Source organism: Haliotis cracherodii, unplaced genomic scaffold (genome assembly GCF_022045235.1).
Source record: "Haliotis cracherodii isolate W230 unplaced genomic scaffold, xgHalCrac1.p SCAF_2, whole genome shotgun sequence".
In the NCBI taxonomy this organism is placed as follows: domain Eukaryota; kingdom Metazoa; phylum Mollusca; class Gastropoda; order Lepetellida; family Haliotidae; genus Haliotis; species Haliotis cracherodii.
In genome coordinates, this window is record NW_027266275.1 from 36,101,174 (window position 1) to 36,128,697 (window position 27,524).

Here is a 27,524-nt window from a genome sequence, read left to right on the forward strand (position 1 = left end):
GGCATGGGCAAGCTGGTCCGAGTTTGTTTACATTAGGGCACTAGTGGCATGGGCCAGCATGCCACACTAGGATTAAGACATAACACTCTCCAACCTAAACCAGAGTGAAGGAAACTGCAGAGACCACATGGAATCATCCAGACCACATGGTCACTTGTGGAATAAAGTAGTGCAACACTCATCTATTGTTTTGAGAAAGAAAGTTATTGAATTGTCAGCGAAATCAACGAAAGAAAACGCATTTTCTCCATCCTCAGGTAAGCATTTGACGTAATCATTAATTTTACATGATTGGAATACAAAATATGCTCTAATGTGTATGTTTATGTAAACTGATTATGTGTATATGGTGTATGTCGACTATATTGCCTTTGTTCTGTAATAGAATGTTTTGCAATTAACACATCTTATCTTGTCTTACCTACAGAAGAGTTTCGATATATTTATATTGTATTTGTAACAAACTAAATACCTAAACAAATCAGATGAATCCCACATATATGTAAATTTAATTTAGGTCTGTGATCCCTCTTATCCAGATGTTTCATATACTTATTACATATACCTAAACTAGTCTGTTGATTTGTAGACAATCAGAATGTGGAACTTGTATGTACTGTAATTTTATACCCAATGAACCTATGTTAATACATGTAAGTGATCATAAATACTGTGGTCAAAGTAGATGACGTTTTAAAGTATTTCAGTGCATAAACATAATATTCATTATCCGATAAAACTAACCAAACCCTTTCCATATTCATAAGAAATCTCAGTCTATTGTACGATTATGACTATATAATGAACATGTGTTTTAGAATCACTGTCAGATTGTGATGATACCAGGTGTTCGCCACATTCGTTACCATTCACATATATTACCAGTTCAAAAACATTTAACAGCTTTTAAAGCCTATTCTGATATAAAAAGATATGGACTAGATGGTCACTAATCACTGAAATAGTGTAATTCCGTAATTATACAATATTCATCACCGAAATCAAAGCTAGGTGAACCATCTAGTTACTGGGATGAGTGAGTGAGTATGGTTTTAGGCCGCTTTTAGCAATATTCCAGCAATATCACGGCGGGGGACACCAGAAATGGGCCTCACACATTGTACCCATGTCGGGAATCGAACCCGGGTCTTTGGCGTGAAGAGCGAACGCTTTAACCACTAGGCTACCCGACCACCCTAGTTACTAGGATGATTATAAGAACATGATATCATCTGGATAAGCTAGTTCTTCATGTATTCTCATAATTTCCAAAATAAACAAAATACTTAGAATTTTATACACATATAGATACACGTCTTACACAGTGAATAACACATGTATTCAATTATTAGCTGTTAAATAGTGGTCAATTTCACTTCCAGGTATGATGAAATACAAGGAAAGAAGGTGTCTTGGGTTCTGCTCACATTTGGGACTGCCTTCAAATCATACAAGATGAAAACACCTCAGAAAAATGGAACAAATTTGAGGATTTTATAAATTTCCTGAAACAGCACCAGACTTCAGAAGATGATGTGAAAGATATCCGAAGAGACAATATATTGCGATCATTGAAGAAACATAGAAATTGTGTTCGTGTGATTGAAAAGAATACTTGCAAGAAAGGAAACGTGCTGTCTGTAAATGAGACTCAGTTAAATTTCAAAGCATTTTTAAGATACTGTTTTGATCATTGTGACCGTATCAAAGTATGTGGCAAAGTTGTCAATGCAGTTCAATCATGGGCTCTGTCAGAAGGAAGTTCAAGCGCTGATGCTCTCTTTGAATTTTACACTGTTGTGAGCAGGTCGGTCTTTAGATATGATACAATTGATAAACTCTTGTGTGACAAAATACATTGTGTTGAAATTCCTTGTTTGTAAAAATCATACGAAAAGAACTTTGAAAAGGAAGAATGGGAAAATATTAAAATATTTGAAGTTCACTTCTGGAATAGCATCAAAGATGAGTCACCAGTTCATTCTTCTGGCTACAGTAGTGATCTTTCAATCACAAAGCGTCAGGAACTGTTTAGTCAGTGTAAATGAATTTATACATTGAAAGAAACCCTACTCTACTCAAGTAAAGACGCAATTAAAACCAACTCTAATAGAAAACTGGCAGCAGACAACATTGAGGGAGTTGTGTTAGAAGCAAAGACAAAGCACCTCCCGTCATTGCTTGATGAAACAATCACAGATCTACTGGAAGACAACTTTCCAGGTACATTCTATCAAGCTGTTTGTCTAGACTGTGAGCAGATCTGCAAGGCAAAGCATTCCCCTGGCATTCACGTCTACTTGGAAGTGACGGAAGATGCTGGTGAAATAAATATTGACGACACTTTTACTTTGATTAAAAGTGAACTTGCTTGTCATCACAAAGAAAGGTGTGCAGAGGTTGTGATTTTCGAAAGCAAGACCTTCAAAAGTTACAGCATGGGTAACAGAGTCACCAAAAGGTTCCATCTCCGCGATGACGTCAGTCAAGGTAATCTATCCCGAAGGACATCCACATTCAAATCAGAAGACTTCTTTGAAGAAAGTGAAGAGGATCTGAGGGATAGCATTTGTCCGACATGCGCGCCAGTGCTTACACACACTGATCCGTTGGACTTACATTCATTTGATATCTTCACAGAATGGAAATTTTTAGTACCCCTACCTTTCCAAATTGTTCTTGAAACATTCATTAATTTCCAAAGTGTAAGAAAGTCTCAGAGGCCTGACAAATTTGTAAAGGAAAGGATAGAGAAGCTGTACCTCCTTTATGATGCCATGTTGAACATCAACAACAAGAACTATGCTGGCATTAATCAAGAAATTAACACCGATGAGCTTTCAGCGTCTTACCACAGCATCACAAATGTGTTTTCTGTAACATCACATGGTGGGCTTACTGGCAGTCTGAAGAATGCAACTGAAAGACTACAGAGACAGGCAGACCCTGACAAGTGCTATTATAACACTTTCATAAAAAAATATGACCTTGACTATGAAGCACAAGATGGCCACAAGCACCAGGTTTCCCTTCAAGATTGCCACCTTATTTTCTGTTTGGACAATCTTGTTCGGTTGTCCTTTCACAGGGATCCAGACAGAGGAGATTCTAGGTCCTCACAAATATGCACTTTGCCAATAACCTTGATGGGAATACCAAGGAATACTGCAGTTCTCCAAGAATGGCATGATGACAACATATGTGATGGCACATCCACATGTCAATGCAGAGAAGCAGTCAAGATGAACAAAGAGGATTTAAAACAGTTGCAGAAGAATCCCAAAGGGCCGACTTTCAAATGAAGCTTACTTGGAATTTACATTACCTGTGGTCTGAGATCGACCAAACAGTAGCCGCATCACATTTGACAAGTGCAATACATAATATATTCAATGGGCATGAAGCTGCTGGAGGACAGGAAGACACAATGGAAAATGTTGTATCTGAAGAATGGCATGACTCATACAACAACGAACTGGACACAGTGCTAAGACAACTTGACAAAGAAGAAGGTCTGATGGACATGTCTCTTTCTGACATTATGTCAGATACTGAGTTTGACGGTAGTTGTGAAAGCTTGATGCCAGATTCAGACTCAGAATACAATCAGAATGAGATGACAGATGTTGATCTTGAGCTTGCACAGATGAATGACAGTTTAAGTGTTTTGAATTTAGGATGCTCGCCCCTACCTAACAATCAAGGAGACATGTCATCTGTGGACCTGGAGGCCAATGTCACTGTCATTGAAGATCTCATCTCCACACTGGGATACACAATTTACAAACCCCCCTCTGTCTTGGTAAGGCATCCACCTCCAGCAATTGGCAGAGATGATGACATTCATAAAATGCGTGACATTTTGAATGACATACTGGTCAAATCAGCAGCAAACCCTGATACATGTCGCATTTTGTTTGCTCCTGACAACAAAATAGGAAAGTGCCTTTTCAAGCTGATGGATGAAGACATGCAATTTAGGAAATATCTACCAGAATTTCCACTACTACATCTGCGGAAGTCAAGGATTGTGAACCTTTGCAGTGCATACAAAGATGCTGGCCTCTTTCATATCCTGAGCTACATGCACGACACGACTGAAGACTGGAAGAAACTCGTCAGCACAGAAAACATTGAAGCAGCAACCCACAACGTCCGAAGAGTTTCCTATGCGCTTCACGTAGCCTTCATGATAAAATTCCTTTCAACAAAAGCCCCAAATGATGCAAAGATTATATTTAACTCTTTGAAGAAGAAAGCTCTGACGATTGAAGCCAGATGGATGGAAGATTATTCCGTTTTCATGAAGGAAGGAAGTAAAACAAATGCCACATTTTCTTTGCATGCAGAAATGCTGAGTCACTGTGATGAAATTCTTGCCCTGGCAGTTGCAGAGAGGATTGGAGGTCCAGACGGTTATAATCATATGCTTTCAGCTGTTAAGACACCACTGCCATTTTCTTTCCTAAATGGAGCAAGTTCATATGAAGCCTTTTGTTGTCGACTGCTCTATGAGCACTACAGTTCGGGTCCATTTCATCAACATATGAAGCAATCTTTCTTCAGCAAGTGAAGGTAATTTTGCCTTAGATACCCAACGAGAAATGGAACATAAAGATGCACTCAAGGGTTTCAGGCCAAGATCTACTGTTACATCTGTTCTTCCGCGGATGTCACTGATAGGTTCTTGGATATTGAATCTTTCAGGGAAGAAAACAACACAAGCCAAACAAAGGAAAATGTCAACAGTAAAACATGGCAAGACCTTAATCACATCTATCCCACTGCTGTCCTTATACTTAGACAAGGAGGACTTGACATGAAGGCAGAGACCATTCCAAGAAATGTCTATGCACCTAAGCCAACACCACTGCCAGAAGTTGCACTGGACAGGAACACCTATGAAGTTGGAAGTTATCTGATTGACAAATTTGTATTTGAGAGCAATTTCCATGAGTCTCAAGAAGATGAAAAACCTTCAATTGACTCAAACTCAAAGGCTAAAGAACTTGTGAAGAAAGTTCAAACAATGAAGGGCGTGACAGTAAGAAGAATGAACTGCAAAAGTCAGGTACCCACTGAGGAAAAACAAGTTAAAGAAATAAAAAGGAAGAGAAAAGTAAAGTCCCTCCTGGGTATTGCAGAAAGCTTGTCATCAGAAATGAAATGTTGTCAGGCAGTTGTCAAACCCGACTGTTCAAAGTCAGCAGTGCAAAAGTCAACTGGCATGAAAAAAGCGCTTGTTCATCAACTTGAGAAGCTACTGCAACAGGACCATCAGGATGGAGGCACCACCACAGAAGACATCCTAAAAGAATTACTTCAAAGTGGAATGAAAGATTTTCCAGTTGGTTTGCTGTCAAACGTATCAGCTGCTATTGTTGAATTTGCAGGACAAAAATTCAAGACAAGAGGGAGATCTGGCCAGGAATATTTGAAGATGGTAGAAGATAACATAAAGAAAATCTTGAGACACATGCCATCTACAAAACACATTGTGATATGTGAGGAAAAGTACAAGTTCACTCCTGATGACTTCAAGGCTTCAACAAGAGTGAATAGAACCAAATCGCAGATTCAGTCAATTTCCCTCCTGAAGAGGGGCGACGAAATCATCAGCAGTTCAGTTTTTGACAAAAAGGCAGTTGTCGGAACTGAAGAAGGTAAATCCCTTATAAGCTGTTTTCTGGTCAAGTCACTGGGTATTGACATAGAAATCAAACTGGACATTGACAGTGAGTGGATCACTGATGGCTGCATCTGCGACAGAGAAAATAACTGTAACTGCTCGACAAAGTTTGCAATATCAACCCGAAATATATTTTCAAGGGAAGGCTTTGTGCAGCAAATTAAGCTTGAGAATATTCAACAAAGGAAAGGAGAGGCGGAAATGTCCCAAATGGACTGGCTGGTGCACATCTCATCCAGTCTTGAAGCTACAGATGAAGTTGTGTCAGTCGTGACATCTGGGGACATTGACGCCATTTCAATTCACCTTTTTGCTCTTACAACTCTGTGGCCTAGGAAGGATGACAATTCTTTCAGAAACAAAGTCCATGTTTTACTGCAAAAGCCAGGTGGTGTTGATGTCTATTATATCACTGGCATTATTATGGTGCTGGAGAAGAAACTTGGGCCAAATGCAGGAATGAAAGTTACCATGGGACTATGCCTTGGGGGAAATGACTACTTGCCAAAGTATTCTGGAGTTTCTCACGACAAGATCCTGAGAACATTCGTCGACAATGCCAACTTTTCCAGAATTTGTTCTGTTTTGATCAGCGAGGCAGTGGTCTTGTGTCAAAGGAAACCCACCATGAACTCATAAAGTCAATATATTGTCCAAGCACGTTGGCTTCTCAAAAGCTGACCTTTGAAGAAGTACGTCAGCTATCAATGAAACATCCTAAGAAACAAGACTTTGCTAGACCCCAAACTTGGCTTCCCCCAAAGAGTGCACTGGACCAGATTTGTCTTCTTGTAGATTATCAGGTCGAATATCTTTTTCTAGCTGGCAACAACTCAGCAATTCTCCCAAACTTCCTTCAAAAAGGCTGTCTCAGAAAGAACAAAGAAGGGATGTGCATTACTATCTTGGAGATGAAGTGAGCACAGAGAAACTGGAGGATTTTAAATTAAATTCCAGAAGCGACACTGCTGAAACGTATCATGGACTGCAAAATACCACAAAAGAAACTGGTCAAAAGAAAGAGGACACTAGAAGATATCACCACAAAGAGTTGCCAGGAGAAAACAGAAACCAGTTACATCAACTCCAAGGTACACGTATATGCCATTTCTCCTGTCTTCTACATTAGAAGTATTACCAGTAAAATACTGTATGCATCATGCTTTTAATAATTCAAATAATCTGGTTTACTATTATTTTGATTCACAGTATTGTACTTATGTCTCTTATATAGCAGGTTAAGGAACTGCTTACAAACATATAAATTTTCATTGTCGCAGCCAAAATGCATTCAGTCAACACTAAATGTTTTTCCTTTTTTCCTTACTACAGGAAATAGTACCACAGATTCCTGTTCTGTTTACCAACCTGTGGAATAAACTATTCATCGTGATGTGTTTGAAGTTGGAACATGGACTGATCAAGAAAATGTGATAATATTCGCTGCCATACTGAAGATGTGTCAAGTATAGTGCAAGGCAAGGAGTGCGAGTATATCAAGCAGATCCAAAGGGTGCAGATATTTATTTGCTGAACATTTGGTACATTAAATACATCCATTTTGTGTTTGGTACAGTCACGGGAATGTATGAATGTACTTGCTCTCGTACTAGTAGTGGGCAGTAAGACCATGTCTATAGCATCTGTTGTTTTATAAAGTCGCTAACAGACCCTTTAGAGATGTTACTAATTATGACAAATCACCAAAATAATGCAAGTGTCCACCCCTAGACGTCGTCATATACCGGTAGCTGGAATATTGCCGAGTGCGGTGTTAAACAACAAACACACAAATATGCATCATGATATTAATGCGAGTAGCCCCGCCTGAACTATAAAACCTAATCGGCGAACTATTACAACAAAACTTTTGCCATCTTCACAAACTTAACTTCAACTGCTTGACATGAAATGAAAGCATGAGATTCAAATATCGTATAGTTTTTTTTTATTCTATAAGACTGCTTTATGTTGCCGGACTTATTTAACTACGAAGGTGTGCAGCGTTTTCCTTATAATGTTAAATCTTTAAATTATCTGACAGGTTACCAAGAACGAAGACGACGTCACAAACGGTTGGCAACTGTCATAAACGGGTGATCAACCTGTGTAAACAAACTGACCATACCTGAAGCACTGTCCACGTCTAGCACTCAAGGCCATGTGCAGTGAATTTGACATGACATGACAATGTAATCCAATTTGTCCAGATAAAATGGGTCACTTGCATCTTGGTATTATTTTCATACTCACATACTCACATTAATTTCATGATTTACAGTATGTCATTTGCTGGATCCACTTTGTATGTATTGTTTCTGCTACATGTAAAAACTTGATTTATCAATTATGAAAATTTGTTTGAATACTTCATTAATGTTTACTGTGTTACTTTGATATTTTCATGCATAAATGACTTAATAAAAATTTCATGGTAAATGAGTTATATTTTGTAATGTGTCTTCTCTGCTTTGGAAAGCATTAATCAGGCCACTATGTTATGCACTATTAATGTATATTTAAATGGTTTAGCTACAAGTTGACCAATATTTATTCTTTTAATCTGCAGAAAATTTAATGGTGTTTCAAAAGTAGTTTAAAAACATTAAATATCAATATTTTAATAGCAGACAATTGTTTCTTCACACACAGACACACACACACACACACACACACACACACACACACACACACACACACACACACACACGTCGTCTGCTACAGATGAGCTTGTGGTCATTAATCAGTTGTGACAAGACGACCCCTGCTGATAGGGCTGATAGCAGGGAGTTTTGGGGGGATTGGAATGCAGTTTGCGGTTCCTCACTTTGAGGATTTCTGAGACCCTTATTCCACTAACTGAATATGAAGCCGGGCGTTGTCATGTTGAAAGGTAATGCCTGGGCCATGACGACGCTAAAACTGTAGAACAACAGGGCCGATGATCTTGTCACGGTAGCGCTGTCCATTGAGATTTCCCTCTACCACTATCGAACGGGTCCTCTGTCTTGCTGTAATCCCACCCCATACCATAACGCTGCCGCCCCCGAACTTATCTTCTTCCATGACACAATGATTGACGTCACGTTCACCTCGACGTCGGTACACTCGAATCCGTCCATCGCTGTGGCTGAGGTGAAAACGAGACTCGTCAGTGAATAGAACTTGTCCCCACTGCATGGCCGTCCAGCGTAGACGCTGTCTGCACCACTGTAGACGTGCTTGACGGTGGTTTCCTGTCAAAATGGGACGTCTGGCGGGTCTTCTGGCGACAATCCCTGCACATCTGAGGCGACGACGTACGGTTTGTATAGATATTCGTCGAAGGCCAGGGATGCTTCTTGCAGTCACTATTGCTGGCTGGAATCGATTTCGTAGGTGTTGTTCGAATCCAGTTGTCTTGTCGGTTATTGGTTACGCGTAGCCTGCCACTCCGAGTATGGTTTCTGACTGCATTCGACTGTTGCCAACGTTGCCATAAACACCAAATGGTGTTTCTGTGGACGTTTAATTGTCTTGTGGTTGTTATCAGCACGATGCGAAACAATGCATATGGAATCCCGTTAAAGCACATGTTTTCATACTCATTCTTGGATAGTGAAATGCATGGGGCTTGCATAAAAGTCAACTTTTGCATGGAATGCATGCTTTTCTGTAGCAGTTGCGTTTTTGTGACTTGATTCCATACATGTACTACAATATTGAAAACCAAACTTTACTTGTTTGAAAAATACACTAAAATATTGGTGTCACAGGATATTTTGTTGTTGAGTATATGTAACAGATCCCCTGCAACTGTGGCCACCAATACATTGGAGAAATCCCAAGACCTCTCAACACCAGACTCTAAGAACACCAGACCTCTGTCAACAAACTTGACCTAAAATCCGTTAGCAACTATCAGCGTCAAATATCTGTTTTTTTTCCCTTGTTAAGTTTCAACCTTTGTTATCTTATTACTTTTGTTGTTCTTACAGGTACATTTATTTGTTCTCTGCCTCATAGCATTCATTCACCCAATGAAGGAGTAAGTATATATTCCGAAACGTTGTGTTCCTCATGATAAAGAAGTTGATATCCATAAATTCTTTTCCTTAAATGTTTAATTGTTTTCTATTTTCACAGCTCAACGAAAATAGTACAACTGGAGTGAACATCGTCAAAAAATACATCTCACAAATGTCACTCAAATGCCAGACCTATTTAATAGGATTGGCATTTATTTGATCTGAGGTTTCTGCAAATAAATATGAATCAGAATGTCTTGAATGTTCTTGAAATAAAACAAACGATCGAATCACGCATTGGTGTTTTAATAGTGGTAACTGACCCATACGTTTTGTCTCCCCTTTGGTTTTCGTTTGTGTTTATATGAAGTATGAAATGGAAAATATACGCACGGATAGATGGAATCACTGTAAAGTTACCAGATTGGCTCATTCCAAGTGACCCAGGGTATAGGTTGAACAGGCTGTGTTGGTGGGAGTCAAGCTTATTGTGGTAAAAAGTCCTCATCGCTGAGAGAATCCCCAAACGAAGTAGTGAGGAGGTTTTCAAAGGTGATAGAACTTTATGTCTGCTTTAACGACAAAGGCTGCACAATCCCGAACTTCACAAATAACACAGAGGCCAGTCTGTGCGATCGCAAATGTCGCAGGTTTTCGTGCCATGTACTTTCTCAAACATCAACACATCGCTTTATGTTGGCACTACAGTGGATGCGAATCCTATATCGCAGCACAGAAATAAAAGTAGCAAAGAGTTGCTTCCATTCCAAGTTTCAACAGTACACTTTATGTCATGAATATATATGGCCATGGTTTTCAAACCATTGTTGAAGCTTGAAACCTTTTTTTTCAAAAATAATTATGGAAGCTCTGAGCCACCGTCTCAAGGGAGGTCTTATCTCCCACAGAATACACAACATGAGGTGTCCGAAAAAAGGAGGTGGTTCAGGTGTATCAAGGAGGTCAATTATGATCATTCTGCCCTTCACGTCAATGTCTTTGGTGTAGTGTTCTTGCACTATTCGCCAGTAGACCTGATACAAGGTCTTGTTTACAAGCTGGTTGATGATGGTCATAGACGATACATACTGACGTCAACGTTGTGTGGAAACAACACCACCATCCCTGTCTGACAAGGATGGCCACTCCCTGTCTGTCGTCATACACTGATCAACACCATCAACAAAAATAGTATCCTAAAATCATAATATACATACATATACTTTTCAAAAAAGAAACTTGTCATAGATGTAAAACCACTTTTGACCAAATATCTAAAATAATTACGTTAAATGAGAACCAAATAAGTCAAACAGAAAGAGGACGTGTCTATAATTCGCGAAAACACATGCAAAGCACATAAACGTAGCGTTTGGGGATCAATTTTACAGCTTCATCCAAACGCAACCGCCTGTAAAAAACGTGCAGCACAGGATCCTGCATTTAGGCATGCAGGCCCCCCTGCTGAATGGGTATAAAAATCCACATCAACGGCTGTTCATACAGTCCTTATAACGGCAGTAGAGGCGGTGACAGAATGCCAAGACTGAATGTAGCTCAACGGAACAACGCCATTGGGAGATTACAAGCTGGATCAACACAGCAAGAAGTGGCCAGGCACTTAGGCGTATCGAGACAGACAATCTCCGCACTGTGGACCCGATACAACAACACCAACCGCGTCGACGACAGACCAAGGTCAGGAAGACCAAGGGTGACAACCCAAGCACATCGATACATCCGGCTGCGACACCTCCGAGGCCGCACTACCACAGCAACGTCTACAACCACACAGATCCCTGGGGTACGCAGAATATCAGATCAAACGGTACGCAACAGACTGAGGGAGGCTGGACATTATGCACGAAGACCTATTCGACGTCATGTATTGACCCCACGTCATCTGGCGGACTGTCTGCTTTGGTGCCAACAGAGGGTTAGATGGGCACGTGCAAGGTGGAGAAATGTCCCGTTTCCTACTCACACGTGCTGATGGGCGCGCACATGTCTACAGACGTCGGGGTGAACGTTACGCCCCCAACTGTGTGCAGCAGGTTGTCCCATTTGGCGGCGGGGTGTCATGGTATGGGCCGGAATTCATCACGGTGGTAGGACGCCTCTCGTGCATGTAGCAGGTGCATTGACAGGTGTGCGTGTGACTTGATCCTACAGCCTTACGTTCTTCCTCACGGCAACGTTCATGACTTGATTGCATCTATGGGTCGCCGGCGTCAAGTGGTGATTGATGCACGTGTTGGCACAACCGATACTGACATTTTCTGTACCCATGTGACATTAACTGTATCGTGTGTCTGTCTAGGTGACACGATTAATGTTTTGAACATTGTGTACATTGATCTTCAAACAGTGTTTCAATCATGGTTTCTGTGTCCTACTTTGACACAATCGCATTATGTTACATTTTGAAAGTCAGTGTCAAGCTTCTTTTTTTGAAGAGTATATATGCACATAATTACACCCACCCCCCACCCCCCATTTATCCTTCCAACTAGCCATACACTCAACTATATATGCACTCATTTACATACATATATAATACATTTCATTTAAATGTTAATCTAAAACAGAAGTTCACAAGACACAAAACGCTATGTACTAACTGAGAAGGATTATTCTCTTGAACATTTGTTGTAGTGTTGAAGCAAGAGTATATAGTATGCAGTTTGGTTTGAATAACCAGCACAGATGGTCTATACTGTAGTATTCATGTAATGAAAGTCACTATTCAGTTTTGCAAGATTTGGCGATGAGATTTGTTCGCAGCACATTATTAAATGGACACTGTCAGGGAATTAACTCTCAACTTTAACCCCGCTACTATTACAGAGAGCACACAGCCTTTGTTCAATAGGTGTCTTAGGTTTGGCAGGACATCCAATTACAGGTGATCACGTCAGAACAACCTTTCGCGAACTATGACCGACCAATGAAATAACTAACAGGAAGTTAACGTTAGCCACTTAGAAGCAGCTTTCCCAGCTTTGCGGTACTAGTTTCAAACTTGCGACTTCCATTCCAGACTAAGTATTTCGAATAAGTCATACAGTCCGTAACAGTTGTTTTGTGTTGAGCTTTAGAAGTTGCATGATTAGAAAACATATTCCGTTAACAATGTAACATAACAATATGAATATTTCATTCATATTTTTTATCACGTGTTTGTATCGTTATCTATCGTGTAGTTGTCCGATTTTCGACCACGAACGTTCATGTAACCGAGGTTGTGATGGCAACAAGAAGGTACAACACAGGCTACGGGTGTGAGTCTTTATTGCCTTAGTACTATTATGACACCCTGTAATGTACAAAACAATAAGATTATAAAAACAGTAGTACACAGGTTCCATACACACATATATAAATACAATACACAGCACCTTTCATTTAATATAAACAAAGTCCTTTAATGATTACATGAACTAATAATCAATGATATATAAAATCATTATCTTAACCCTGAAGTAAACAAACGATTTATCAGGGGCGATAACTCGATCCCGACATGGTCCATGGTTCTAAAATACAATGAACATTACAAATACAATTACCACTTTGTTGTAACTACTATATTAATTCATTAACTGATCATACATTTAGTATGATACATTATTTACAAAATATATTTCATGACACGACAAACATGTAAAGTATCCGTACCCTGTGGGTGACACTGGGGTGTTTGTCCTCTCAAGACAGCCGCCTTCCTTGGACGTTAAGTAGCAATAAGCACACTCCTAATTACAGAATCAACTCTGAATAAGTGAAAGATAAAGAATACAATTGAAGAATTGAAGGAAAAATAACTGACTACACACTATCATACAATGATTGACATTGCATATAAATATCGTATTTACACAATTATAAGAATCAACGCATTCACATCGAATTATTTATCCCAGATCTGTCCAAGTCCAAATGGTTGACGGACTTCTGAATTGGTGTAGTGTCAAGTGCAAGATGGATGAAAAGTGCACAGTTTGAACAAGCCAATGAAAACAAGGCTTGGGTTAGAACAAAGAGAAGAAACAATGACACAAACATGGACCAACCCAACCACCCTCTACATTATAAATAAACTAATCCAGAAGCCCATTATAGATATTGAATTAAGAACCTACTTTCCTAACAACTTAAAAATAATATTACAAACCTAAAGGACCTCAAATAGATAAAACATATGTACAACAAAACTGTATGTTAACACTTGTGTCTGCCACATTGATACTACTTAATTTCGTTTATCCGACATACTCCTTAATCCGACATAATCATATGCAACCAACAATGTCGGATTAACGGGACTTGACTGTATATGTATATTATGAATTTAGGATACTATTTTTGTTGATGGTGGTGGTCAGTGTGTGCCGTCAGGCAGGGATGGTGGTGTTGCTTCCACACAACGTTGACGTCAGTATGTATCGTCTATGACCATCATCAACCAGCTTGTAAACAAGACCTTGTATCAGGTCTACTGGCGAATAGTGCAAGAACACTACACCAAAGACATTGACCTGAAGGACAGAATATTCATAATTGACCTCCTTGATACACCTGAACCACCTCCTTTTTTCGGACACCTCATGTTGTGTATTCTGTGGGAGATGAGACCTCCCTTGAGACGGTGGCTCAGGGCTTCCATAATTATTTTTGAAAAAAAAGTTACAAGTTTCACAATGGTTTGAAAACACGGCCATATTCATGACAGTTGACGTACATAAAGTAAACTGTTGGAACTTGGAACGGAAGCAACTCTTTGCTACTTTTATTTCTGTGCTGTGATAACAGGAGTAAGACGCTTAAGTATCAGTTGCTTATTACACTTAGTTTCAAAATAAAGAATGCGGATTCAAAATAACTCTGAATTTATGATAATCAGAGCTAAATTTCAAAATATATGACAAAATCATGACAAACAACAGCAAAATAACAGGCCTGTGAGGTGTGAAACTACATACTCTTAGGCGATAAGTACCTCCCTGGCGAGTGTTGACGTCGTTTTTCTGTTTTTGATCAGTCACGAAGTCGGCGAGCCTGACCACCCGTTCCCGTTAGTCGCCACTTACATGTACGACAAGCATCCTGCAGTTTTGGTCGGTTGACGATGTATCACTTCACCGCACACAGTTGAGATATAGATTGTTCTTAAATCATGTTTAATAGATCTAGATGAAAAGAACAAGAAAAATGGTATAGTCTGTATTTGATGACAATAGATAAACACATGGTGGAAACAGATTCAGACATTTAGATTATAAAAATTCAATAGAGACATCTGACAAGGTTCGATTCCAATATCAAGACAGGAGAGAGTATATGCTTCCGTCAAATGAGAATTTCTCCCCTCATCATTAAAAATAGGATCCGTGAAGATCCGGGGTGGAACAGGTCTTCAGTAACCCATCCTTGCCGCAAAAGGACACTGTGCTTGTCGTAAGTGGTGACTAAAGGGATCGGTTGATGCATGTCATCGTATCCCAAATCCGTGGATCGATGCTCATGATGTCAATCACTGAATTGTCTGGTCCAGACTCGATTATTTACAGACCGCCGCTATATAGCTGGAATATTGCTGAGTGCGGCGTTAAACAACAAACCAACCAAACCAAATGTTTCGATTGTCTGTGGTCTGTGACTTTATGCCCTAAAACTAGTGCTAGCCCACTGAGATAAAAGGCCATATTGTTTAACCCTCTCAGTGCCGAGAGCAAGACAGATAAAGAACAAGTACCATCTTTTAACATTTACTGGTGTGACGCGGCCGGGGATCGAACTAACCAACCGCTCTCCGGGCATAGTGGGGCTGATATGAGTGATGTTAGAGATAAAACCTCCTGTTGGTATTGTGCTCACAATTTGGAACCAACCCTTTGGGATTCCAGTAAGAATATTGGTCCCCAGTAACCTATGCTTGTCGCAACAAGCGTCTAAAAAGATCAGGTGGAAATTCTCGCGGACTTGGTTAATATCATTAATCGATGCTAATGATATCAATCACTGTATTGTCTGATCAAGATAAGATTATTTACAGATTACCGTCACATTAGAATATAATGAATGCAGCGTTAAACAATATTTTTCATTGAATATCTAGTAAACTACATGCTTCAGATAAAACAGTTGCCAACCAGGCACCTAAATTAATTACATTTTATTTTAATCAAGTGGGCACAGGTCTTCCAGTCGTCTAAGGCGCCGTAATGAAGAGTTGCATCCCTTGGGCACGCCCAAAACCTATGATCGTGAGTTCGAATTCTGGTTCGCCTAGATTATGTTTCTAGGTTTGTCAGCACCATACCTGTGTTCGTGTGTTTCACCAAAGTGGAAAACGTCTAAGACCTGCATTGCATTTGGCTTGTGATATTACTGGAATCGTGTTCAAAGCAGCATTAAACTCAACCCGCTCACTCGCCAAACAAAGATTGCAGGTGATGATATATATAGAAGAAATATTCTATAAAAAGACATGTTCAATTGCCTGTAAGAAATTTATTTTAACATTAACACTTGCAATCAACAACAAGAATTACTCATGCACAAGCCAATAACAAACAGATTTATTCATAGACGTCTGACGTCAGCAGTGTTTTTCTTGGAAATTAATCCTCCAGTACATATAAAAGGTGAAGACAAATGCGTGTTGGTATCACTTTCTTTCTAGATCTCGAGAGTGTCATATCTGAGCGTTACAAGGTTTTCATCTGATAAACATGTCCTTGCCTGTACCATCAGTCAACTCTTCCACGTCTGGATCGGAGGGATCTTTCAGGATCACTGTGATGGGAGCTTCGGCAGTAGGTAAGAGCGCCATTATCAACCAGTTAATCTATGGAAAGTTTCTCCGAGGCTACGCGGCCACGATACAAGAACGCTTTATTACGGACATAGACGTGAACGGCAGACACGTCGTGCTTGACATCTTCGATACCCCCGGGGCCTACTGTTTCGCCAACGTAAGGAAACTGGCCATGACCAACGCCGATGCCTTTGTGTTGGTGTATTCTGTGGGAGACGAGTCATCCTTTGAGAACATGGCTAATCTGAGACATTTGATTGTCCAAGAGAAATCTGTCGACGTTCCTATCCTTGTTGTAGGAAACAAGACTGATCTGACAACCACCGATCGCTTCATATCCAAAGACAAAGCTCAATGCATGGTGTCAAGCGGCTGGAATCACAGCTATATGGAAGCCTCTGCCAAAGACAACGCCAACATTTCCGAAATATTCCAGCTGATTGTGAGCCAAACAAGATCCTATTTAACCGACAAAAGACGGCGCATGACTACGCCAACTGCCGCCCTAAAGACACTTAGACGCAAACTGACGAGGTCCAAAACCTTCAACTAATATAAAAGTTCTCACCATGGTGGTGGTCACCGATTGAATGGTCTCACTGAAGTGCTGATTGTTATGCTTGAACATTATGACCTTTTTATGATGAATGTCCGCACTTAACTGAATATTCTAAGCATGATAGGTTCATATAACTGTCTAGTTTATTGTATATAAAATATTAAATCTGAAGCCTGTTGTTCTGTGTTTTTTCCAAGCAGTGGATATTAAGACTGACTACTTCTTGCTTAACAAAGGTATAAGAATCTATAACGAAACGTCACTATCAAACGAATCTACATCACTGCATGGCAGCTGGTGGCGCATGTCACAGACGGCTACCACTTAGGCGCATGATTTTGTGTTGTTTGTTTGTTGTTTGACGCCGCACTACGGAATATTCTAGCTATATGACGGCGGTCTGTAAAATAATCGAGTCTGGACCAGACAATCCAGTGATTGACATCATGAGCATCGATCCACGCAATTGGGATCGATGACAACCTAGTCAGCGAGCCTGACCACCCGATCCCGTTGGTCGCCTTTTACGACAAGCATAGTCGCCTTTTAGGGCAAGTATGGGTTCCTGAAGACCTATTCTACCCTGGAATCTTCACGGGTCCTTAGGCGCATGATCCAAGTACACGATTCCTGATTCTAAACTATTTATACATACGAATCCGACTGAAGGAGTAATAAAAAGACATCACATATTCATACATGAATACACAGATTTTGTGTGTTGGTTTGTTGTTTAACGCCGCACTCAGCAATATTCCAGCTACATGACGTCGGTCTGTAAATAATCGAGTCTGGACCAGACAATCCAGTGATTGAAATCATGAACATCGATCCACGCAATTGGGATCGATGACATGCCTCAACCAAGTCAGCGAGCCTGACCACCCGATCCCGTTAGTCGCCTTTTACGACAAGCATAAGTCACCTTTTACGGCAAGCAAGGGTTGCTGAAGACCTATTCTACCCCGGAATCTTCACGGGCCCCACGCAATTGGGATTGATGACATGCATCAACCAAGTCAGCGAGCCTGACCACCCGATCCCGTTAGTCGCCTTTTACGACAAGAATACGGCAATTGAGAGAGAGAGAGAGAGAGAGAGAGAGAGAGAGAGAGAGAGAGAGAGAGAGAGAGAGAGAGAGGAGAGAGAGAGAGAGAGAGAGAGAGGTCATTTGCCTTATCATTTTTTTCTTGAAATATCAAGATACTCATTTGAAATTTCAAGTTATTTTTAAATGGCCCTAATAGGTTTCCGTACCTGACTCCTTGACAAAGTCAGTCATAATTCCCTTACTTAAGAAAGGAAACAAACAAAATCCAGATAATGACCGATAAATATCTCTTTTGTGTGTTCTACAGTTTATACCTCCATATTAAAAACCAGACATCTAATTGGGCAAATGTTAGAGATAAATGTGACAGAAATTCAAGCTGGTTTTCAACGGGAAATTCTGCAATGGATCATGTTTTCATTTGCAAGTGAACAAAACTGTTCCCTTTGTTGACATTCGAAAGGCACTCGACGTCAGTACACTCGAATCCGTCCATCACTGTGGCTGAGGTGAAAAGGAGACTCGTCAGTGAATAGAAACTGTCGCCACTGCATGGCCGTCCAGCGTAGACGCTGTCTGCACCACTGTAGACGTGCTTGACGGTGGTTTCCTGTCAAAATGGGACGTCTAGCTGGTCTTCTGGCGACAATCCCTGCACATCTGAGGCGACGACGTACGGTTTGTGAAGATATTCGTCGTAGGCCAGGGATGCTTTTTGCAGTCACTGTTGCTGGCTGGAATCGATTTTGTAGATGTTGTTCGAATCCAGTTATCTTGTCGAATATTGGTTACACGTGGCCTGCCACTTCGAGGATGGTCTCTGACTGCATTCGTCTGTTGCCAACGTTGCCATAAACACCAAATGGTGTTTCTGTGGATGTAAAGTGTCTTGCAACATCACGTTGACTCGATCCTGCTTCAAGCACATTGCTTGTGATTTATTGCTTTGATCATTGTCGGGGCTGATTATCTAGCTGGCTTCCCTTTGTCCACAGCCATTTCCATTCTATTACCTATCAGTGCTAATTACCCCCGGCCTCGCGCGTGCCCATTGCACATAACTAATCAGTGATAATTTAAGTCCTGGTTTCCAGTTCCGTCGCTAGCAACTATCAGCGTCAATTATCTGGTTTCTTTACTTGCTAAGTTTCCACCTTTGTTATCTTATTACTTTTGTTATTCTTACAGGTACGTTTATTTGTTCTCTGCCTCATAGCATTTATTCACCCGATGAAGGAGTAAGTATATACTCCGAAACGTTGTGTTCCTCATGATAAAGAAGTTGATATCCATAAATTCTCTTTCTTAAATGTTAAATTGTTTTCTGTTTTCACAGCTCAACGAAAATAGTACAACTGGAGTGAGCATCGTTAAAAATACATCTCACAGATGTCACTCAAATGCCAGAACTATTTAATAGGATTGGCATTTATTTGAACTGAGGTTTCTGCCAAAAAATATGAATCAGAATGTCTTGAATGTTCTTGAAATAAAACAAACGATCGAATCACGCATTGGTGTTTTAATAGTGGTATCTGACCCATACGTTTTGTTTCCCCTGTCCGTTTCGTATGTATTTATATGAAGTATGAAATGGAAAATATACGTACGGATAATTGGAATCACTGTAAATGTTACCAGATTGGCTCATTTCAAGTGAACCAGGGTATAGGTTGAACAGGCTGTGTTGGTGTGAGTCAAGCTTATTGTGGTAAAAAGTCCTCATCACTGAGAGGATCCCCAAACGAAGTAGTGAGGAGGTTTTCAAAGGTGATAGAACTTTGTCTGCTTTAACGACAAAGGCAACACAATCCCGTACTTCACAAATAACATAGAGGCCCGTCTGTGCGATCACAAATGTCGCAGGTTTTCGTGCCATGTACTTTCTCAAACATCAACACATCTCCTCGCTTTATGTTGGCACTACAGTGGATTCGAATCCTACATGGCAGCAGGGAAATAAAAGTAGCAAAGAGTTGCTTCCATTCCAAAGTTTCAACAGTTCACTTTATGTACGTCAACTGTCATGAATATGGCCGTGTTTTCAAACCATTGTGAAACTTGAAAGTTTTTTTTAAAAAATAACAAGAGTTTGCCACTAACGTGACTATATCCCCCGCCCCTGTTGCAGAATTTATGACATAATTAAATCCAAACAAACCCTAACCTTTTTTAACCGAGGTGGTACTTGTCATGGTAAATGTAAAAAAAGAAAGAATTTGGAACCTTAGTCCATCTTGTTGCCATGGAAACGTTAAAAATAAAAATTTCTAAAATTTCTAAATAGCAAAAGGCACAAGTTCAGCATGTACCTGACAAACCTGCGAAGTTGGATGGAAAAATATTGAACGGTTTAGGATTTATGCTCTGGAAACGAACCCTACCCTAACAGAACCTAGGGCCATCTTGTTGTCATGGAAACGTAAAAAAGAAAAAATTCTAAAATTTCTAAATAGCAAAAGGCAGCAGTTCAGAATGTACGTGACAGACCTGCAAAGTTTGATGAAAAAATATTGAACGGTTTATGAGTTAGGCAGGATGCACACTTCGACCATTATTTTTGACGCATGCGTTAGGGTGCGATTTTATCAACACACAATATGCGAATTACATGCGTTCTGTCATGCGATGAACTATGCGATAATTGTCTTTTCATTTCTTTTAGAATTAAGGCCTCTAAAATAGCTTGCCTTGTCCTTTTGGAGGAGTCTGAGGATGAGTGAGTGAGTGAGTTTGGTTTTACGCCGCTTTTAGCAATATGCCAGCAATATCACGGCGGGGGACACCAGAAATGGGCTTCACACATTGTTCCCATGTCGGGAAATCGAACCCGGGTCTTCAGGGTGACGAGCGAACGCTTTAACCACTAGGCTACCCGACCGCCCCAGTCTGAGGATGAAGAAATGGAGGAGGAGGAACTTTGTGTATGTCTGGCAATGTTTGAGAAAGAGAAAGGGGGTAAGAGAAAATTGTGGATCCATCCTTTCACCAACAATCGTCTGGATGAGGGATCCTACCATCGTTTGGTGAAGGAACTAGAATGGGATTGTGATGAGTTCCATGGATATTTCAGAATGTCGAAAGATATGTTCGATTACGTTTTGGCGAAAATTAAAGATGTCATCAAAAGACAAGACACACGGCTCTGCAAGTCCATTTCACCTAGGGAGAGATTGGCAGTTACATTAAGGTCAGTTACTTTCATTTAGCGTTGGTTTAAAAAAGAACAATATTCAAAATCATTGAATATGATCTTTAATTCTTAATATCACCCACTGTGTATGGTACAAAATAAGATTTTAAAAATCTAAATAAAATACTATTTGTCAAATATTGTGAGCCATACTCTTTGTCAAGTATTGTGAGCCATTCTGATTGTCAAATATTGTTACATATTCCACATTGGTGGTTGGTATTCAAAAGTACCCTCTTGCTGTGGGTAATAACTTCGATTGTAGACATCTGAACCAAAAGTAGCTTCGTGGAACACCTGAGCAATTTTGATTTTGACCATGCTCTTGCTGGATTCTGAAAGTTGACTCAGTTGAGCAGCATATGACATCATAGGACACTGGCAAATATTTTATCCCGTTGTTCTTGCCTCTCCTGGTTTCTCTCACGACTCTCCTTTAACATCGACACTATTTGAGATGACTCTTTGTTGTTGGATTATTGTTTCACTTGTTTCGTTTTGGGTGGTGCGGGTGAAGGAGAAACAGACCTTGATGAGCAGCTTGGAGAGGAAGACACAGACATGCTACGTTTCTTCCGCCTGAAATAGATAGAAATGATAGTTAATGTTTTTACATATCAAATGAAAAATGTGCTTTTTATTTTCAGATATCTGGCCACAGCGGAATCTTTCACGTCTCTTTCCTACAACTATAGAATCGGAGCAACAACTATTGGTCTCATTGTGAAGGACATCTGTGCTGCTATCTGGCAGACAATGCAGCCAGAGTTTATGAAGGTGCCATCAACATCTGATGATTGGAGAGAAATAGCCAATGGGTTTGAGGAATCTTGGCAGTTCCCAAATTGCTGTGGAGCTGTCGATGGAAAACATGTAGTGATGAAAGCCCCACCCAACTCGGGATCAGTATTTTACAATTACAAAGGCACATTCTCCATCATCATCCTGGCTGCAGTTGATGCCTAGTACAGGTTCATCACAATTGATGTAGGATCATATGGTATGAACAATGATTCTGGCGTATTTCGCTCATCAAAATTTGGACAGGCACTCAAAAATGAATCTCTCTTGTTGCCACAAGACAGTGCACTCCCAGGAGCTGAGGAACTTGGAGAACTCCCCTACGTATTTATTGCTGATGTACGTTTGCCCTTGCTGAAGAATCTCATGAGACCATATGGAGGTCGAGGAAGAACAGAAGAGGAGCGTATTTTTAACTATCGCCTCAGCCGAGCCAGGAGGATAGTCGAGAGTGCTTTTGGGATTCTGGGTACAAGATGGAGAGTATTTCACACCAAAATAATGACGGAACCGAGCACAGCAAAGGAAATTGTAAAGGCAACGTGTGTTCTTCACAATTTCCTTCAAAGTGCTTCTGGAACAACCAACGAAACACTCACCCAGACCATGCACGAGATGAGTGTTCAACGCTAGCAGGGCTGTCCAATTACACTAGACGAAACAGCAAGGTTGCTGAACAAATCAGAGACACCTACAAGCATTACTTTAACAATCAAGGACAACTAACCTGGCAGACCGAACTTGTAAGGAAAGGCTTGTTTCCAACGAAAGATTAATGAACTTACATAAGTTCAACTTGTTCTTGCAGTGGGGATATTTGTTCGTCATCACTATAGAGATCATCTTGTTCCTGGACGTCAGCGTCTTCTTTGTCGCTTGGCATGTTGCTGTCAGTGCTGCAGAAGAAGGGGATTGTTGACTTTACTTATCTAATTTGAAACAGTGATAGCTTTGTTTGACATGATTTTATTACCAGTAAAATAGTAAATAGTTTACCAATCATCCTCCATATAATCATCCAAGAACACAAAGGACTTAAACCAGGACCATTTTGGTTCCTATATGTCGGCAGTGCCAGCACCACCTTTTCTGCTTTCTTTCAATTCTCTTTTTTGCGCTTGTACGTGTCCTTTAAACTTCTCCAACAAGTTTTAGCTGAAACAAATAAACACCATTGTAATTTTTAGATAAAATATTGCAATTGAAGTTTATCATGCTGTATTTCCTTTTTTACTTACCTTCAGAAGTGCTGACATTCAGAGAATTTGCAATTGACGTCCAAATATTATCGATGACATCAATATCTCTATAATCTTTGGACCTCTTGTCATACAGAGTTGGGTTTCTTTCGACGAGACTAATCACCTCGTCATTGTTGATGCCGGAACATTTAGCTTGCTTTTTGCCTGCCATCCTGTGTGTTGATGCACAAAAACACAATAAAATACAGTAAAATACAATAAATGTATAAGATAAACATGCACAAGCGTGTGATTTGGTAGTTTACATTGCGTCATAGGAAAACGGAAAATAACGGAGCAAATCACCTGTTTCATACAACACGAGCAGCCATGTTGTTGGAAAACCCCTTTCTAAAGTGCCAATTTATGACGTCATCAATGGATTTCCCTTGTGATTTGGAATGCGTTGCGTTAAAAATAGGAGCACCTCCTATCCAAATCGCATCGCAATCAATTTTCGCACGAAGTGTGTGACCTTAATGACAAAACCACTTCTTGCGTTTTTTGGATCACATCCCACGACGCAACGCATTGAAATTCGGACGTAGTGTGCATCCCGCCTTATGCTCCGAAACGTGACGGACGGACGTATGTTGGGCGGGGGATAATTATGGAAGCCCTGAGCCACCGTCTCAAGGGAGGTCTCATCTCCCAAAGAATACACAACATGAGATGTCCGAAAATAGGAGGTGGTTCAGGTGTATCAAGGAGGTCAATTATGATCATTCTGCCCTTCACGTCAATGTCTTTGGTGTAGCGTTCTTGCACTATTGGGCAGTAGACCTGATTAAAGGTCTTGTTTACAAGGTGGTTGATGATGGTCATACACGATACATACTGACGTCAACGTTGTGTGAAAACAACTCCACCATCCCTGTCTGACAAGGATGGCCACTCCCTGTCTGATATGATAATCAGAGCTTAATTTCCCGATATAACAGGCCTGTTCTGAAGCTATATGGAAGCCTCTGCCAAAGACAACGCCAACATTTCCGAAATATTCCAGCTGATTGTGAGCCAAACAATATCCTATTTAACCGACAAAAGACGGCGCATGACTACGCCAACTGTCGCCCTAAAGACACTTAGACGCAAACTGACGAGGTCCAAAACCTTCAACTAATATAAAAGTTCTCACCATGGTGGTGGTCACCGATTGAATGGTCTCACTGAAGTGCTGATTGTTATGCTTGAACATTATGACTTTTTTATGATGAATGTCCGCACTTAACTGAATATTCTAAGCATGATAGGTTCATATAACTGTCTAGTTTATTGTATATAAAATATTAAATCTGAAGCCTATTGTTCTGTGTTTTTTCCAAGCAGTGGATATTAAGACTGACTACTTCTTGCTTAACAAAGGTATAAGAATCTATAACGAAACGTCACTATCAAACGAATCTACATCACTGCATGCCAGGTGGTGGCGCATGTCACAGACGGCTACCACTTAGGCGCATGATTTTGTTTTGTTTGTTTGTTGTTTAACGCCGCACTACGGAATATTCTAGCTATATGACGGCGGTCTGTAAAATAATCGAGTCTGGACCAGACAATCCAGTGATTGACATCAGGAGCATCGATCCACGCAATTGGGATCGATGACAACCTAGTCAGCGAGCCTGACCACCCGATCCCGTTAGTCGCCTTTTACGACAAGAATAGTCGACTTTTACGGCAAGCGTGGGTTGCTGAAGACCTATTCTACCCCGGCATCTTCACGAGTTGCATACAGAGAGAGAGAGAGAGAGAGAGAGAGAGAGAGAGAGAGAGAGAGAGAGAGAGAGAGAGAGAGAGAGAGAGAGAGAGAGAGAGAGAGAGAGAGAGAGAGAGAGAGAGAGTCATTTGCCTTATCATTTTTTTCTTGAAATATCAAGATACTCATTTGAAATTTCAAGTTATTTTTAAATGGCCCTAATTGGCTTCCGTACCTGACTCCTTGACAAAGTCAGTCATAATTCCCTTACTTAAGAAAGGAAACAAACAAAATCCAGATAATGACCGATAAATATCTCTTTTGTGTGTTCTACAGTTTATACCTCCATATTAAAAACCAGACATCTAATTGGGCAAATGTTAGAGATAAATGTGACAGAAATTCAAGCTGGTTTTCAACGGGAAATTCTGCAATGGATCATGTTTTCATTTGCAAGTGAACAAAACTGTTCCCTTTGTTGACATTCGAAAGGCACTCGACGTCAGTACACTCGAATCCGTCCATCACTGTGGCTGAGGTGAAAACGAGACTCGTCAGTAAATAGAAACTGTCGCCACTGCATGGCCGTCCAGCGTAGACGCTGTCTGCACCACTGTAGACGTGCTTGACGGTGGTTTCCTGTCAAAATGGGACGTCTAGCTGGTCTTCTGGCGACAATCCCTGCACATCTGAGGCGACGACGTACGGTTTGTGAAGATATTCGTCGTAGGCCAGGGATGCTTTTTGCAGTCACTGTTGCTGGCTGGAATCGATTTTGTAGATGTTGTTCGAATCCAGTTATCTTGTCGAATATTGGTTACACGTGGCCTGCCACTTCGAGGATGGTCTCTGACTGCATTCGTCTGTTGCCAACGTTGCCATAAACACCAAATGGTGTTTCTGTGGATGTAAAGTGTCTTGCAACATCACGTTGACTCGATCCTGCTTCAAGCACATTGCTTGTGATTTATTGCTTTGATCATTGTCGGGGCTGATTACCTAGCTGGCTTCCCTTTGTCCACAGCCATTTCCATTCTATTACCTATCAGTGCTAATTACCCCCGGCCTCGCGCGTGCCCATTGCACATAACTAATCAGTGATAATTTAAGTCCTGGTTTCCAGTTCCGTCGCTAGCAACTATCAGCGTCAATTATCTGGTTTCTTTACTTGCTAAGTTTCCACCTTTGTTATCTTATTACTTTTGTTATTCTTACAGGTACGTTTATTTGTTCTCTGCCTCATAGCATTTATTCACCCGATGAAGGAGTAAGTATATACTCCGAAACGTTGTGTTCCTCATGATAAAGAAGTTGATATCCATAAATTCTCTTTCTTAAATGTTAAATTGTTTTCTGTTTTCACAGCTCAACGAAAATAGTACAACTGGAGTGAGCATCGTTAAAAATACATCTCACAGATGTCACTCAAATGCCAGAACTATTTAATAGGATTGGCATTTATTTGAACTGAGGTTTCTGCCAAAAAATATGAATCAGAATGTCTTGAATGTTCTTGAAATAAAACAAACGATCGAATCACGCATTGGTGTTTTAATAGTGGTATCTGACCCATACGTTTTGTTTCCCCTGTCCGTTTCGTATGTATTTATATGAAGTATGAAATGGAAAATATACTTACGGATAATTGGAATCACTGTAAATGTTACCAGATTGGCTCATTTCAAGTGAACCAGGGTATAGGTTGAACAGGCTGTGTTGGTGTGAGTCAAGCTTATTGTGGTAAAAAGTCCTCATCACTGAGAGAATCCCCAAAGGAAGTAGTGAGGAGGTTTTCAAAGGTGATAGCTGCTTTAACGACAAAGGCAACACAATCCCGTACTTCACAAATAACATAGAGGCCCGTCTGTGCGATCACAAATGTCGCAGGTTTTCGTGCCATGTACTTTCTCAAACATCAACACATCTCCTCGCTTTATGTTGGCACTACAGTGGATTCGAATCCTACATGGCAGCAGGGAAATAAAAGTAGCAAAGATTTGCTTCCATTCCAAAGTTTCAACAGTTCACTTTATGTACGTCAACTGTCATGAATATGGCTGTGTTTTCAAACCATTGTGAAACTTGAAAGTTTTTTTTAAAAAATAACAAGAGTTTGCCACTAACGTGGCTATATCCCCCGCCCCTGTTGCAGAATTTATGACATAATTAAATCTAAACAAACCCTAACCTTTTTTAACCGAGGTGGTACTTGTCATGGTAAATGTAAAAAAAGAAAGAATTTGGAACCTAAGTCCATCTTGTTGCCATGGAAACGTTAAAAATAAAAATTTCTAAAATTTCTAAATAGCAAAAGGCACAAGTTCAGCATGTACCTGACAAACCTGCGAAGTTGGATGGAAAAATATTGAACGGTTTAGGATTTATGCTCTGGAAACGAACCCTACCCTAACAGAACCTAGGGCCATCTTGTTGTCATGGAAACGTAAAAAAGAAAAAATTCTAA

General features: G+C 40.4%; 2 protein-coding genes and 1 pseudogene across 2 annotated transcripts; all 3 read left to right on the forward strand.

Annotated features, from left to right (window-relative positions):
• The first annotated feature begins 5,890 nt into the window (after window positions 1-5,890).
• LOC139467587 (uncharacterized) lies at window positions 5,891-7,109 on the forward strand (annotated as a pseudogene).
• A 1,445-nt stretch (window positions 7,110-8,554) lies between these two features.
• On the forward strand, window positions 8,555-17,069 carry LOC139467588 (ras-related protein Rap-1b-like). Its single transcript, XM_071249121.1, has 2 exons — window positions 8,555-8,582; window positions 16,414-17,069. Exons 1-2 carry the CDS (start codon window positions 8,555-8,557, stop codon window positions 17,067-17,069), a joined length of 684 nt encoding a protein of 227 aa, XP_071105222.1.
• A 3,960-nt stretch (window positions 17,070-21,029) lies between these two features.
• LOC139467589 (uncharacterized) lies at window positions 21,030-22,285 on the forward strand. Its single transcript, XM_071249122.1, has 2 exons — window positions 21,030-21,316; window positions 21,967-22,285. Exons 1-2 carry the CDS (start codon window positions 21,030-21,032, stop codon window positions 22,283-22,285), a joined length of 606 nt encoding a protein of 201 aa, XP_071105223.1.
• The last annotated feature ends 5,239 nt before the right edge of the window (window positions 22,286-27,524 follow it).